The 16005-nt window shown below is 38.0% G+C and overlaps 1 protein-coding gene across 1 annotated transcript in view; it reads right to left on the bottom strand.

Moving 5' to 3' along the window:
- Window positions 1-16005, bottom strand: part of MALRD1 (MAM and LDL receptor class A domain containing 1) — a 757419-nt gene that overhangs the window by 706690 nt on the left and 34724 nt on the right. Inside the window, exons 4-6 of the mRNA XM_077772480.1 lie at window positions 14198-14292; window positions 13948-14109; window positions 3954-4050 (exon numbers count right to left, since the gene is read on the bottom strand). Coding sequence (XP_077628606.1) covers window positions 3954-4050; window positions 13948-14109; window positions 14198-14292 — 354 coding nt within the window. The remainder of the gene's footprint in view (window positions 1-3953; window positions 4051-13947; window positions 14110-14197; window positions 14293-16005) is intronic.

Raw genomic sequence — 16005 nt, forward strand, 5'->3', positions numbered from 1 at the left:
CAATGTTCTTTTTTGACCAAATTAATACAGGGGGAAGAAAAGGGGAGAATGATTTAAGAAGAATGACCCCTAGGCTACTTAATCTTAAGAGGGAAATTTAGGCAAGGAAGAGATTTTGAAAGAAAGCTGGAATGCACTTCTAAGTATGCTGATGTTGAGTTTCTTCAGAAAATATGTTTGCTCACTCAGCTCCTAAACCTGTTCTCCTTGTCTGCCTCTATTACAGAGGCTGAATCCAAATACTCAATTTTATTAGTCTCGCTATCAACTAAGGTTACCCATGTGACAATCATCTAGCCAATGGCATGGCCAAAAACATTGCTCTTTCCCATTTCTGTCTTCCTGTTACCTTGGATGGGAGATGTATAGAGTCTCAACAGTCACTATAAGAACATAAGGTAGCAAGCATGAAGCAAATACCAAGGAAATCCCTTAGTCCTTGACTTTAATAGTATTCAAGTTGAAAAATCTATGCCATGACTGTCCATCTCTTCTTTTTCTTAAGCCGCCTAAGAAAATTTGTCTCTTTTCTTGCATCCACGTGCATTCCTAACTCCACTCCCCACCGGGGTAAGATTTCTGACTGCGATGTGGGGAAGACGTTGAGTGGACTTGTGCCAGCATGTCTCAGATGCACCCTGATCATCACCATCGGGCCCACGTGACCCTGAAATGACAGATTCTAGGCAGCCAGAACTCTGTCTCAGGGCAGTCACCACGAGTGCAGCAATCCAGAGACCAGGCTGCGTGGTAGACAAATGCTACTTTGGTCCTTAAACTGTCCGCAAAGAGTGTCCTGAGCACCTGATTTAAAGTAGGCCTTATCCTCAGTGATTCCCATCTAGGAGGTCTGGAGTAAAGCCTAGAATCAATCACTCCTCTTTGCGATTCTGGGGATGGACTAGGGTTAGCCTATCATGATAGCATCTGAACTTGACTGGAGAGCATCATTTGCAAATTTAATGTTACATAATTTTATCATAGCTCACATTCCTACCATTTACAAAATGCAACTCCATCCAAGTGCTAATCCTATTCCATGACACTTTATTCTTTTTCTCCATTATTAGTCTTCATGCTGCTGTGTTTTCCTCCCAAAAGTTTAAATGTGCCGCCAACCCTCATTCTATTTGAAGAATAAAAAGTAAAACTCCTTGCACCCTCACTTTGAAAGAACATGCTTTGGGGGCAACCTGGGTGGCTCAGTTGGTTATGCATCCGACTTCCTCTCAGGTCATGATCTCGCGGTCTGTGGGTTCTAGCCCCATGTTAGACTCTGCGTTGACAACTCAGAGCCTGGAGCCTGTTCCATAGTCTGTGTCTCCTTCTCTCTGCCCCTCCTCTGCTCACACTCTGTCTTACTCTCAAAAATAAATAAACATAAAAAATTTTTTTTAAAAAGAACATACTGTGGGATCTTACCTGAATGAATACTAGCTTTTACTCTTTCTTTTAATTATTTTAATGTCTTTTTTTTTTTTTTTTGAGAGAGAGAGACATACTGTGAGTCGGGGAGGGGCAGAGAGAGAGGAAGACACAGAATCAGAAGCAGGCTCCAGGCTCTGAGCTATCAGCACAGAGCCTGACGTGGGGCTTGAACCCACAAGCAGCAAGATCACTATACTGGCTTTTTCTAAATACGGACTAATTCCTTTGCAGTTCTCCGAAGGGATGGTACCCTTTCCCAATGCCCCATAAAACATAAGGCCTACAATTAAAGTTGCCACTCTTCTAAATCCCCAATGTCTATTCATTTGTTCTTCCACGTGTAGAAATATCTTGGCTCATAACATACAACTTCCTTCCCTAGATCTAGGTCCATGCATCCATATTCATGAAGACTTCGGTTTGGGATTTCAAAATCTTCTCTAGCCCCAAACCTAGTGATGTTGTATAAATTGAATATCCATGTGAAAAGCCTGGCCAATAATGTAGCTTTAAAATTCATGCCTCATCTTCAGTAAATTTTATTTCCGCACCACCTCAAAAACAATATGGTTATAATATTATCTGGAACTATTGTCTTAGAAATTGCAGACACCAATATTTTTCTATTTGGACACAACCTTTCATTGGATGCCCAACTTGCTGATGTCCTCACGCCTGAGAGTGAGCATCAGAGTGATTGCATTAGGGCTCTTTTAAGTGCTCACTAAAAATCTGGCATTTGTCTTCTGAATATTTATCATGGCCCATCTACATTGGCCTTTGTCCTAGTATATGGATCACAGGTAATTAAGGAAATGGCTTTGGTTCCCAGGTCCAGAGATGGAGAGAAAGGTCATATCTGAAATGATAGCAGATTCCTATAACAGGCGATGTCAAGGCCCAGGCACAACCCCAGCCTGCTCCGGTGTACATTTGTAATGCAAACAAAGCTTCAATAGCAGCAGCCAGTTCCTAATCTTCCTTGCAATGAGGAAAGTCAGGCCAAGGGCTGATCTCATTCCTTATTTTCTTTTGGGGTGATTAAGCTAGACTGAGCAATAAAGAGGACTAGTTGGGTATCATTTAGTTTGCCAGACCTCAGTTTCTGCAGAAACTATAAAAATGGGATATATAAAGATACTGCTGAAATGATCACGGTTAGGGACTAGCTGCCTCATCAAAAATCAAGCGTGAGCTGGCCGTGCTCTGGACCCAGGAACACCATGCAGGGTAACAGAAGAGAGAGCATTAGGGGGACTGGATGGTAGAGCAGTCAATAGCTGAGTCTGTGTTGCTTGCAGTCAACAGTGTATGCTATACAGATACGTTGCTGCCCCTCTGATAAATCCAATAAACGTTATCTTCTGTTGGTGAAAAGACATTAAGATTCATACTTCAATTATTTACTTCTAGGAACAGGTGGAAGTTACAGTCTGCTCCCTTCAAGTTCTGCATTTCAATGTATCTGTATTTCAACTTATCATATAGTGATTTCTTACCTAATATAGACCAAGAACTGATAATTTAAAGATAAAAGAAATCTTCATGTGTTCCAATGTGGAAAGAGCTGTCATCAGGTCCCATAAAACTCTACCATGGTCCAAGTAGCAAGGGACACATTCCTATAAACACTCTTATCATACCAGCAGAAGTGGTATGATAAGAAAATCCAAGCATAATACAGATATCCTTTATCAAGATTCCTTGGTCTCCTTTAGGTAGATCGACTCAACTCTTCTGCTCTTGAAATATAATTTACCAGAACTACCATATCTTTGTACTAAATTAGAACTTAAAATCCTCTCTACAAAAAAGCTATCTTTATTATGCTATACCATACTACAGTATAATAACATTTAAAAAAGAAAAAAATCTATTAAGTATCTGCAATCATATATATATGATTCTTGCTTGATTATTAGACTAAATTAATCTTATCCTGACCAGTTGATAATTTTAACATTAAACTCTTCTATTGAGAACAATGTGCATGGTAAATTGAATATTATTCACTTAATACAATCAAGTGGCCAATATGGATCATTTTTCAGACCCGCTATACATGGCTTATTGATGGAGTTGTTTCAGCCTCAATAGAAAATAGACTATATCCAATATCTCTCTTCATTTGTCTTTTGGTGGAAAAGTTAAATCAATTCCCCAAGAAGACAGTTTCAAGCCTATGGGGGCCAGTTTTCACATAGGCTCCTAGAAGGCAGGAAGTTCTCTTGGTGAGATTTAACTAGCCAGTGTAAACATTGCTACAAAGTTTCAGATCTGAGACTAAATTACCCCTTTAGCTCTCTATGGCATCAGAGTCAGTGGGAAAATAGCCCATTTTCACTTCTAGCATAAACCTAGACATTATTATGCAATGTAAAATAGCCCACTTTAAAACATCAGACCAAAAAAAAAAAAAAAAAGGAAAAAAAGAGCAGATGAAAATCATTACACAATGTTTACACAATGTTTAAATTGCACTGAGTTTATATACATAACAAGGATCAAAATGAGAAAGTTCTTACCATTTGCAGGCAAGCAGCCTGAACTGAAAGATATATCATCAAGAGCTATGACTTCATCTTGTTCAGGAGTTGAAATTATTTGACCTTGAAAAACAACCTGCACAAGAAAAACAAGACAAAAGCACAAAGCAAGGGACATCACTGTCTCACAGTCTTATAGCACAGAGCCTACCAATAAAAAAATATATTGCTTCCTAGAAGCAGTTTAGGGACCATCCCAATTCCAAGTGGAAAGAGACCTAAGCATACACTCTCAAGGACAAGAAAATATAGTCATCTCTGGATCTCAAATGTCTAGCACAGGTTATGTAACCTGTTTGTAAAATGAAGCAGTATTCATCTGGTTTTCGTTGTCTAATCATCTGTTTGGTTCATCTGTGTTCAATACTATTTAGTATCTACCAGCTCTTCGGCCCAGCTGCCTCTTGATCTCTGGTTCTTTACATTTTGCAAACTGTGCCCCATTTCCAATTCTGGTTCTTTACTCCTTGTGTTAGATGTCCTTGTGCTATATCCTCCTGTGTGTTTTCTGCCATTATCTAAACAAAACTTGGGGCAGTGACTAGAGATGTTTGTTCAGTGACTTATTATTAAAATGAGTGAATGTGATATTGGGATGTGAAGCCAGCCCATATATGTACCAAGAAGAAATATTCTGGTATTTCTCTCTCTCTCTCTCTCTCTCAGAAATAAATAAAACATTAAAAATTTTAAGAAAAGAAATATTCTGGTATAATATATCTGAGAACTTAGAAAGAAACAACTCTCCAATTTCCTACTTACTTAAATCAATTGAAAATTGGTGTGTAGGGTGGGAAAGTTTTATCCCAACCTCACTAATGAATACCAATGACGTCCGAGGCTTAACTCATGGATGCATTAAACTTGTGGGCATTGTTCAGCCTTGTTTATACATAAACATCTTATTATTTCAAAATCTCAGCACTTCTTTTTAGCTTATCCATTATTCTGAATATAGTAGACCCTAGCAGATCATTTTGCTGTGTTTCATTCTCTTTCCTTTCCTATATAACAAGATGTACTGATATATTTCTTTTCAAACCAGATGTACTAGACTATTAAAAATATGATGTGGGGACGCCTGGGTGGCCCATTCAGTTAAGCCTCTGACTTCGGCTCAGGTCATAAACTCACGGTTTGTGAGTTCGAGCCTCACATCAGGCTCTGTGCTAGCAGCTGAGAGCCTGGAGCCTGCTTCAGATTTTGTATTTCCCCCTCTCTCTCTCTCTGCCCCTCCCATGTGCTCTCTCTCTCAAAAATAAACATTTAAACGAATAAAATAAAATAAAAATAAAAATGTGACGTGAAATATCCACAATGTATTGAGTAATGTGTCAATACATAGCCCTAGGAAAGTCAAATTTTCTTCACATAAAACAGAATAACAACATGACTACTTGTAAAGCAGGACTATGTTGGAAAAGGCCTATCAAAGATTATTGTGTAGGCAAAATCACCCACTTGGCATCTGACAAGTTGAACGCTGGTTATGCATTTGAAATAGAAAATTTTGACCAAAAATAGAAGAAATAGGATGAGAAAAGTACTCAGCAAACAGTAGGAACCAACTCCACATGTTTTTATTTCAGATGTGTGTACCCTCTGCTAGAGACTAGATTTGGGGGGTACACATATGCAAGGGGATTAAGTGTGACTAACCTTATACCAGATCTAGAAGATAATAGTTACAAAGAGTTCAATCTCAAGGTTTATTTGTAGCACCCAGGCAGATCAATGTTTCAAAATCCCTTTAGAATACCTTAGTATCAGAGTCATGAGTAAAATGGGAGAGTTTTGCATTCATACTAATTGATACTTTCTCAGTACACTACTTCCAGAATTGTCTGTAAACCCAACTCCTCGGTTGGCAGTTTTTGTCATTCTTTGGCAGTTTCTAAAGATTTAGTTTGTAGAATCCATTTGGTAAGAAAATTAGTAGGTCTCTTTTCCTACTTAATGCTTGAACATTATTGCTGATGCTAATATGGTTTTGGTCATTATACTGGGGCTACTCTTTGTTTTTAATCTTTATTTATTTGTTTTGAGAGAGATGTGGGTGTAAGGGTAGGAGCAGAGAGAGAGGGAGAGGGAGAATCCTAAGCAGGCTCTGTAGCTTTCAGCACAGAGGCTGATGTGGGGCTCAAACCCATGAACCGTGAGATCATGACCTGACCCGAAACCAAGAGTCAGATGCTTCACTGACTGAGCCACCCAGGTGTCCCTGGGCTACTCATCATCATGGAATAATCTTATGTTGGTATTGGTGTAAGGTTTCGATGGATGACTAGGTAGTTTTGTGAATCTAAGAGTTATACTGCAAACATTTTGCATCCTTTTGTGACCTAATTTACAAACATTTAAAATCATGTTGCAATTTTGTTCTGCAGTTTAATAAAAACCTATTTGGGGGGTGGGGGAAAGACTGTTATATAGGAATGGCTTTATGTGAGGGTAGTAGAGCACGGTGATTAAAGTATGTATTTGGAACCAGACTAATTGGGTTCGGATCCCAACTATACCACTTAATAGTGATAGGACTTTGGAGAAGTCATTTAACTTCTCTGTACCTCACTTTTCTTCTTTGTATAAAGTTACTGATAAAAAATAATAAGTTATTACCTAGATGACAAGATTTACTCAAGGATAAATGGGTTATTACATGTATATCAGCCCTTGGTATATAGTTCACATTAAATAAGTGTTAGCTATTATTGTAACACAGAGTTATTAAAGTATTTAATCTATTATATGAATAGTGTGTTTATAGATTAAAAAACTCTATTCTCTACGGATTAACATTTTATCCCTCTTAAAAGCCTTTTCCCATTAAATACATTCCCTTGTTCTTGCCAAACTAGAAACACACCTGTGGTAGCCATATTTAAAGAGAGAAGCAAACATAAATGTTAACTAATCACCAGCTTCTTTCTTCTTTCTCCACACTCTTCCCACAAGCCCATTGATCTTCAGGGTTTCAACAGTCACCCAGGCTCATAAAATACAAATTTATGTTATAAATGTCAACTTCCCTCCTGAACTCTCTGCCCATATCTCCAAAGCCTGCTGGACATTTTCACCAGACGACACTAAGTCCCTTCCAAATCATAATGTTTTCCCCTCAAACTGGAATGTTTTCCCCTGTCCCCTGACTCCTCTTCTCTGACAAAGGCACCGGAAGACTGCCACTTTCCAATGCTCAAAATTCCAAAGCGACTTACAGAATCACTTTCTCTTCCAGCTACACCTCCAGTCCATCGAGACCTGTTAAGCCCTCTCTTCTTTCCGTCCCTACTTCTACTCCTGTATCTTCACACCTGATCTAATGAAAAGGTTTTTAAGTTACCTTCTCACCTTCAATTCCCTCCCTCAGTTTGGAATATGTATATTTGTTTGATTCAATTAAATCATACGTTAACTCAGTCTAACTTAAGGAAAGTTAGAGTGAAAACTGGCCACCATTTGAGCCCACTGTTGCAGCAAGAGGAAATGTTTTGTCTTAGGGAGAACACTATTTCTCTAAATGTAGGGAACTTCACCATTGGGTCTGCGTAGCTATAAAACATAAGACCTATCAGGCATAACTTGATACTCTAGGTAAATATATTTAAACAGAAAGATGTTCCAGAGATTTTTGGTTGGGATCCTGAAAAGGATGTGTTGAACTAGCTCAGGAAAGTGGAACCGCAAGATCGTTTTTTTTTTAAAGTGAGATCTGTGGTCAGAAGCCATGTTTGTGTATGATAGTTGTATTTCTAAGAAAAGTGACACCTAGCATTCCTTGTTTTCCCTCAAAACTTTGGTAAGTAAGTGTTTCCAAACATCTACCTCATTTTAACTGTGTTAGGGGAAATCAAGCAAAGAGTAGCAAACAAGCAGATAACATAACACAGACAATAAAGTTAGAAGTTGGGCAACATCACAAAGTCAAGTATGAGCTGCGCTGATCCAAGGGTAAATAATAGACAAACTGCTTTCACCTCAAACATTTTAAGCAAAGATGGGCTCTGAGGAAGGCAGGAGGTCAGCACACAAGCCACTTGATTTAAATCTCTGATGAAATTTGACAGACCCAAATAATAGATACAAAATCACTTGGACGCCACTAGTAACTACATGAACAGAAACTCTTATATTTATTGTATTAGATGTTTCTTAATTAGTAGTGTACATTCAATGTAATTTCTTGAACATGCGAAACACAAAAAGATGACAGTAATTTTTTACCATCATGTGTTCACATAGTAAATGTCCTTTTTTTTTTTTTTTTGAGAAAGAGTATGTGCACAAGTGAGCAAGGGAGGGGCAGAGAGAGAGAGAGAGAGAGAGATTGAGAATCCCATGAGGTGCAGAAAGAGAGGAAGAGACCGTGGAGCTGGGAGCGAGGCTCAAGCTCATCCAATGCAGGGCTCGAACTCACAAACCATGAGATCACGACCTGAGCCAAAGTTGGATGCTTAACCAACTAAGCCACCCAAGTGCCCCAATATTCTTGAATTACGAGGTAAAATACCTCAGATTCTTATTTAAGTTTGAGAGTAGAATTTTTTTAAGTTAATGATTTCTATTTATTTTTATGAATACCTTCTCTTTTGTCTGTGTTAATAAAATGTACGGTTTCTGATGAGGACACTGCTAAGTACTTGTTGGCATATCTAAATGGAATATCAGAGAACTGACAAGCAGATAATTGCATATGAAAAACGCTGCAGTATTTTTTAAAATCCAAGCAGTAATTTCTCATTTACTTTAAGAATCCAAACATTCAACTTGAAAGCCATGGTCAGGGATACACTTAGTAATACAGTATTCATTCCTTACTACCCATAAAACGAATACATAAGCTCTCTTCAGGAACAAAGAAAAGGAGCATGAGAAAAGGTGTCACTTGCATCTGAGACTACATTTCTGCTATATGTTGAGCCTGGTTTAGTCTTTGCTTCTGCAAATATTTTAGGGCCATAGCAAAATTAACTGCTTACGTCTATAATTTTAGTAATGCAATAGCAGTCAATTGGTAGAATAATGTTTAATAATGTTTTATCCAACACAGCAGACAAAAGAATGCTTAATGAGTCACAAGCAATGTATTTGACCAAATCTAGAAATCAGAGTTTTTTCTGTCTTTTATAAATCCTTATAATGTTTTAATATGATAAAAAAAAATTATCATGGTTCAGTGAGTAAATGATTGAGATATGAAATCAAACTATACTGGGATCCAATCTGGATGGGGTTTAATAGGTTATTGCACTCTCTAAAGCTCGTAATCCTCATGTTAACAGTGGGGTATATTATAATTCGGATTCAGAGGACTGCCATGAAGTGTCAATAAAACAATATATACAAAGGACTAAACGTAGTGCCTTACACATAGTAAGTAATCAGGAAATACTGGATATTAATATTCCTTAAACACCTTCTGAAACTTTCTTCAATGCAGCTATCTTTGTTGACTAAATGCATAAATACCATTCTTTGTTTATGTAGCAGTATTCCCTCAATAATGAACGTGCTTCGATTTTATTAAGGAATGGACCCAGTACTTTACAGATAAAGGTGATAAAGCCCCCACATGACAGCTATATCCAGAGGCTTTTGCAAAGGAGGGTTTTTTTGTTTTTAATGTTTATTTATCTTGAAAGAGAGACAGAGTATGAGCAGAGGAGGGACAGAAGAGAGACACAGAATCCAAAGCAGACTCCAGAGTCTGAGCTGTCAGCACAGAGCCCCATGAGGGGCAAGAAGGCACGAACTAGGAGATCATGACCTGAGCCGAAATCAGACACTTAACCAACTGAGCCACCCAGGTGCCCCCAGAAGTGTTGTTTTTGTTTTTGTTTTTGTTTTCCATAAACCCTTACAAAGTGAGGCTCCAACTGAAACTAAAATCTCTTATATGGATATTTCTAAAGGAAGCATGATTGGCTTTAAAAATGCCAGAAGGCAGCACGGAGGGGAAATTGCAGAAAACAGAATAATTCTCAGAGGCTTGTAAACTGATGAGGCAGCAGACACTGTCTGGAGATGCTGATTACAAAATGCCCTCCAACTAGCCGCTCGCTAGAGCTTTCCAGGACCAAGCTAGGGGCGGGTGTCGGGCAATACCACGCGCACAGCGCATCTCTGCGCCTCAGCTAAACAAAAGCATACAAACCTGTGCTTCCTTGCTGATGGGAGAGAACTAAAACATACCTTGCAGTCTTAAAGACTGCTGCAGCCCAAGGATCCCCAGAGAGTCATATGGCTTCCTAAGTTTTACAAAGCTTCTAAGGTAGAGGCAAGGTTTTCCTATCGGCAATAAAGTATTTTGGCAAACAAGTTAATATACTGCACATGCATCTGCTTGTGCTGGAATCACTGCTACATTTTAAAGCACTCAAGTGAATAACCATGCTGCCTCAGCTACAGCTGAATGGCCCTGGAGGTGATATACAGGGGAGTTTTAAGTTTTATATCTAGCTGCTACACATATTTAATCACCCACCCCTGCAGTGCACCATTTGGGAATGGAACACTGAGAACAACAAGGAAGTTGTTTTAAAAGGTTTAACGCTCAAGACACAGCAGGTTCCAGCTCTACCCAACATCCAGATCTCTGTTGAGCTACTTACTAGTAAAGACCCTGACCTTCAGTCAGAGACAAAGATACAAAGGCACAGACAATGGTAAGTTAAGACTCGTTCACCATCCACTCTGTTTCGAAAATGGGAAAGATGTATAAATGCTGACAAGGTTCACATGCAGATAAAATTCCATTTCTGTCATTCAGGGGTTTGCGGGCATAGAGGCAGAAGGGACTTCAGCAAGTCCATCCTTTAGCATCCAGTCAGTGTGACTCAGTCCCCTCAAAAGCACTCTTGGCTCTGGTTGGTTGCTTTTGTTGTTGTTGTTGTTGTTAGTGAGAGAAGACAGAAAGCCAGAGGGGAGTAGAAAGAGAAGTGTTCAGAAATAAACTAGAAACTTCTCAAGTGGTTATTGACACCTGAACCTCCACAAAAAATTAGTTGCATTATTGGTACTCAAAGTTCTCATTCTGCACACACACCCTCAAACCCAGGAACATCTAGTCTGCCTTCCACATGCCTACCAAAAATCTTCTCCTTGCAAACCATTTATCAGATAAGGGGTTAATACCCAAAATACATAGGAAACTCATGCACACACACATATACACATATATAAAATGTGTATATAAGGGGTTAATACCCAAAATACATAGGAAACCATGCACACACACATATACACATATATAAAATGATTAGAGAACATCATTCCAAAGATAGATATCGTTCCAAAGAAGACATAGAAATGTCCCAACGGGTACATGAAAAGATACTCAACATCACTGATCATCAGGGAAATGAAAATCAAAACCACATACTTCATACCTCTTAGAATAGTTGTTACCAAAACGACAAGAAATAATGTGTTTACAAAGGTATGAAGAAAAGGGGACCCTAGTTCGCTGTTGGTGGGAATGTAAACTGGTGCAGCCCTTATGAAAAACAGTATGGAAGTTCTTCAAAAAATTAAAAATAGAACTACCATATGATCCACCTGTCCCACTTCTAGGTATATGTAATCAACAGAAATGAAATCACTATTGCAAAGGGATGTCTGCACTCTCATATTTACTCAAACAGTATTCACAGTAACCAAGACATGGAAACAACCCGAGTATCCATCGACAGATGAATGGATAAAGAAAATGTAGTGTATACACACAAAGGAATAAGTCAGCCAAGAAAAGAAGGAAATCATATCATTTACGACAATATGGCTAGACTTCGAGGGTATTATGCTAAGGGAAATAAGCCAGAGAAAGACAAATACTCTATCATTCACTTATATATGGAATCTATAAAAGCCAAATTCATAGAAACAGAATTTTTTTTGAGAGAGAGAGAGAAGCAGAGGGAGAAAAAGAGACTCTTAAGCAGGCTCCATGCCCAGTGTAGAGCCCAACATGGGGCTTGATCCCATGACCCTGAGATCATGACCTGAGCTGAAATCAAGAGTCAGATGCTTAACTGACTGAGCCACCCAAGCACCCCCAAACCAAGTCATTTTTAGTTGCCAGGATCTGCATGGTGTGGGAAATGGGGAAATGTTGGTCAAAGGTTACAAACTTACGACTATAAAATGAGTTAGTTCTTATAAGAAGCATGGTGCAATATAGCTAATAATACTGTATTATATATATACTTGAAAGTTGTTAAGGGAATAGATCTTAAATGTTTTTACTCCATGAAAAACTGTTGATGGATATGTTAACTAACTTTACTGTGGTAATCATTCCACACTACAGGTTTATCAAATCATCACATTATATACCTTAAAATTACACATATGTCAATTATATCTCAATAAAGCTGGGAGAAAAAAAATCTTTTCTTTACCTGTGCTAGGAACATTCCCTGAATCTCACCTAGTGCATCCATAGTGCCCCAAGTGAGTCTTTGTTAAGTAAAAGGATCAGTCATTCACCTGAAGACTTAAATGCCTGAGGGCTTAAGATACCCTGCCCCCACCCAACACACACGAATCTATTTGACTTCAAGAGAGTGCAAAGTTCAAATGACAGACCTGTGTTTCTGACCATACAGTTCCTCTGAAGTCTTATCATCTACGTGTCATTTAATCACCTACTAAGTAATTTTCTTGGATCCTCTTTGGATCCCCATTTAGTTTATAAAAGCCTGAAATTTCAAACTACAGTGAATTTATGGCAGATCAATTAAGAAAATGTACCATTCTCACATCTCACAATACAACTTTGTAACAGAACTCCTACTCATTTTCCCATCCTTCCTCTTAGCCACTCAAAATAACTGAAGTTAAAATTCAATCCAATTCGATCCCTATACTTAAGCAAGTGCTAAATCCATCACCTATCAGATGATTTTCTACTCTGTATCAAAACTATAAAATTGATTATTATGCTATTCAAATAATAGATGATAAAGGAAACTTGCTTGAGCCGAGTTGGCTAAATTGGCCTGCAAACCAGGTTTAAAAAGCAAATTCATTCAGAATAAAATGCTTTGATCCTGTTTTTAATGGGAAATTTTTCTTGGCTCTCCAAATGTAAAAATATGCAATGCTTTACCAAGAACTCTGGTAATAATCATTAGATTATAATTTCCACCATACATAAGTTTTATTAGGCTGCATAAATAAGTTTGTCTTTTATGGGATTGCCTGGGCTTTCATTCTCAAAATTATTTTGGAAAATAAAGGCTGTATTGAATAATTTGAGTCTAACCATGAAATGAATATGACAATTATTCTACTTCAACAGCATTCGGAATTAGTATTTAAATCAAATAGTCCACTTCCTCATTACCCAATATAACCCTGTTCTTTCAAAAGCATGAGTGATATCTGGAAGATAAGTAATTCTTAAGAATAAGAAATGAAAAGAGAGAGAAGGTTGGAATAGTAAGAGAAATATCATTAGAAAGTTATACTTTACTGATATATTAATATATGTTAATAAGTATCAACTCTAGTTTTTATACACTTATTTAAAACCTTTCTTTAAAAGTGTCTTTTACGGGCGGCACCTGGGTGGCTTATCGGTTAAGCATCCAACTTCAGCTCAGGTCATGATCTTCTGGTTCGTGGGTTTGAGCCCCGCGTCGGGCTCTGTGCTGACAGCTAGCTCAGAGCCTGGAGCCTGTTTCAGTCTGTGACTCCCTCTCTCTCTGACCCTCCCCTGCTCACGCTGTCTGTCTGTCTGTCTGTCTCTCTCTCTCTCTCAGAAATAAATATTTTTTAAAAAGTGCCTTTTAGGGTGACTGACCATCACAATTTCCTAAGACTGGCTCTGGTGCTTGAAAAGTCCTGGCAAATCCCTCAGTCCTTGACCAGCTGGGATAGGGGTCATCCTACTTTAATTCACCTATTGTTAAACATCTGTATTTTATCATTCTTCCTTCCATGATAAAGTTAGGAACTAGAAAGCACACACCTGAAATTTCTGCTTGCTCTGGATCCTTATTACATTTCTCTCCCACTGATTCTGAAGCCCAGCTGTGTTCTGCCATAAAGGCTGCATGGGACCACCGCATGTAGTTTGAAGGCCGGCTCTTAATTTGCCACTCGCTTGACTGGAGAAGTAGTAAAATGTAATCTGTGAAAAATAAGGAACGTCCAATCGATTATAAACCAGAAGTGCCCAAAAGTGAAAAGTATTTAAAACGCTGTGTGTTTTCAAGTACCTGACAGGCATGTCGGGTATTTGTTGGAAGAAATACTCTGCTTCTTAAGTTTGAGGGAGTAGAATCCACTTTGGCGACCAAGGAGAGGAAGTGGGCTGTTAACAACAATAGTCAGCATGTTACAATCAGAGCAATCCTTAGTAAACTTATGTAGTACACCAGGCAAAAATCAGGCCCATATCCACATTAGGTCAATATATTTCTGTTTAAAGAATGAAACATTTAACCATATCATCTGCTTTTGCAAATGGTCCTACTGATAGTTTTACTTCATTATATGACCCAGAGAAATAGCTCATTGTGATTATACTCCCTATAACACTATTCTTGGCTGCAGTCCACAACCCAGTTTATCTCCTATAACATAGAAAGTTATAGCCTTGCAAAGATGGTATCCAGGGAAAACATTATACTGGGTTTGCCCACCAAAGTAGGCCATTCAATGACAAATCCAAAGGGGTTCATCGTTTGCTGTGATTTTCTCTAGAAAGAACTGGATCCAAGAATCGCAGCTTTCCCCAGGACCACCGCGAACAATGCAGAACCCTGATGCTCTCCCACATAGTACGGTACAGACTATCCCAGTGGACTGTTAGTGTTTAGAAGGCTATAAAATAAATGTAGAACATTTCCTGGGCTTTCATAAATGTCCTACAGTGCCTGACAAGGTTACAGTGTGTAATCGGGGAACCACTGTGTTCTATTACTCTACTTGGCATTTTGCTATTTGTCAAAAGGAATGACAAAATGATATTTATGATTATGATAACCTAGCTACTGAGTTTATTCCAAGGTAGTTTATTTATTTTAAAAAGGAAATTTTTTTATAGTTTATTTATTTTTGAGATAGAGAGAGACAGAGCATGAGTGGGGGAGGGGCAGAGAGAGAGGGAGACACAGAATCCAAAACAGGCTCCAGGCTCCAAGCCAGCTGTCAGCACAGAGCTGGACACGGGGCTCGAACCCAAGAACCGTGAGATCATGACCTGAGCCGAAGTTGGACACTCAACAAACTAAGCCACCCAGGTGCCCCTCGTGGTAGTTTAAAGCTGGATTGAAAATCAAATTTAATTATCATGTCATTGAGAGACTCGATAGTAAAATTAAGAAACCTCTTCTTCTCTACAGTTGCTCCAAAATTGTACCCTAATTAAGTAGAAAGTAATGACATTAATGATTGTTACAGATATGGCCAGAGGCATAAGTGAAGTCCCTGCAATAATGGAAAACCATTCTGAGGATGTATTTCCTGGAATAATGATATAAACATAATTTAGATGAACCGCTGGTGTCAAAATGATACAAGTGGACAATTATTACAAGTTTGCTCTTGCTTCATTTTCATAAGGTAAAGCATATGCCAAGCAACTAAATAATCAATGAGTCATATGAGAGATTGTATTTATTTTCTATTATTATTTACATATAAGTGTTATGAAAATAATATTACTAGCAATACAAATGGTAATAGTATTCAACAGGCGCTAAATTATTATTTCTAAGTATTCACCTACAAAAACCATCGATGAGATATACAGAAATTTTTCATTTATCAAGGAAATAAATTAATTATATTTATTTTAAAGAGTTTAGGCTTAAAAATAAGATTTGACACTTATTTACATTTACAATAAAATAATAAATTATTTAAATATTTAAGCAGCTCATTTTATAAATATAAAGTACATCATTTGGTACATGCTATCACATTGTAAATTATTCTGTATTTGGTCAAAAACTCCAACCATTCATCTTCAGGTTTTCATAAAAAGAAAAGTTTGAAATTCAGAAACAGCTTGAGTTCTTTT

The sequence above is a fragment of the Crocuta crocuta genome, unplaced genomic scaffold, assembly GCF_008692635.1.
Source record: "Crocuta crocuta isolate KB4526 unplaced genomic scaffold, BGI_CrCroc_1.0 scaffold96, whole genome shotgun sequence".
NCBI classification, from domain to species: domain Eukaryota; kingdom Metazoa; phylum Chordata; class Mammalia; order Carnivora; family Hyaenidae; genus Crocuta; species Crocuta crocuta.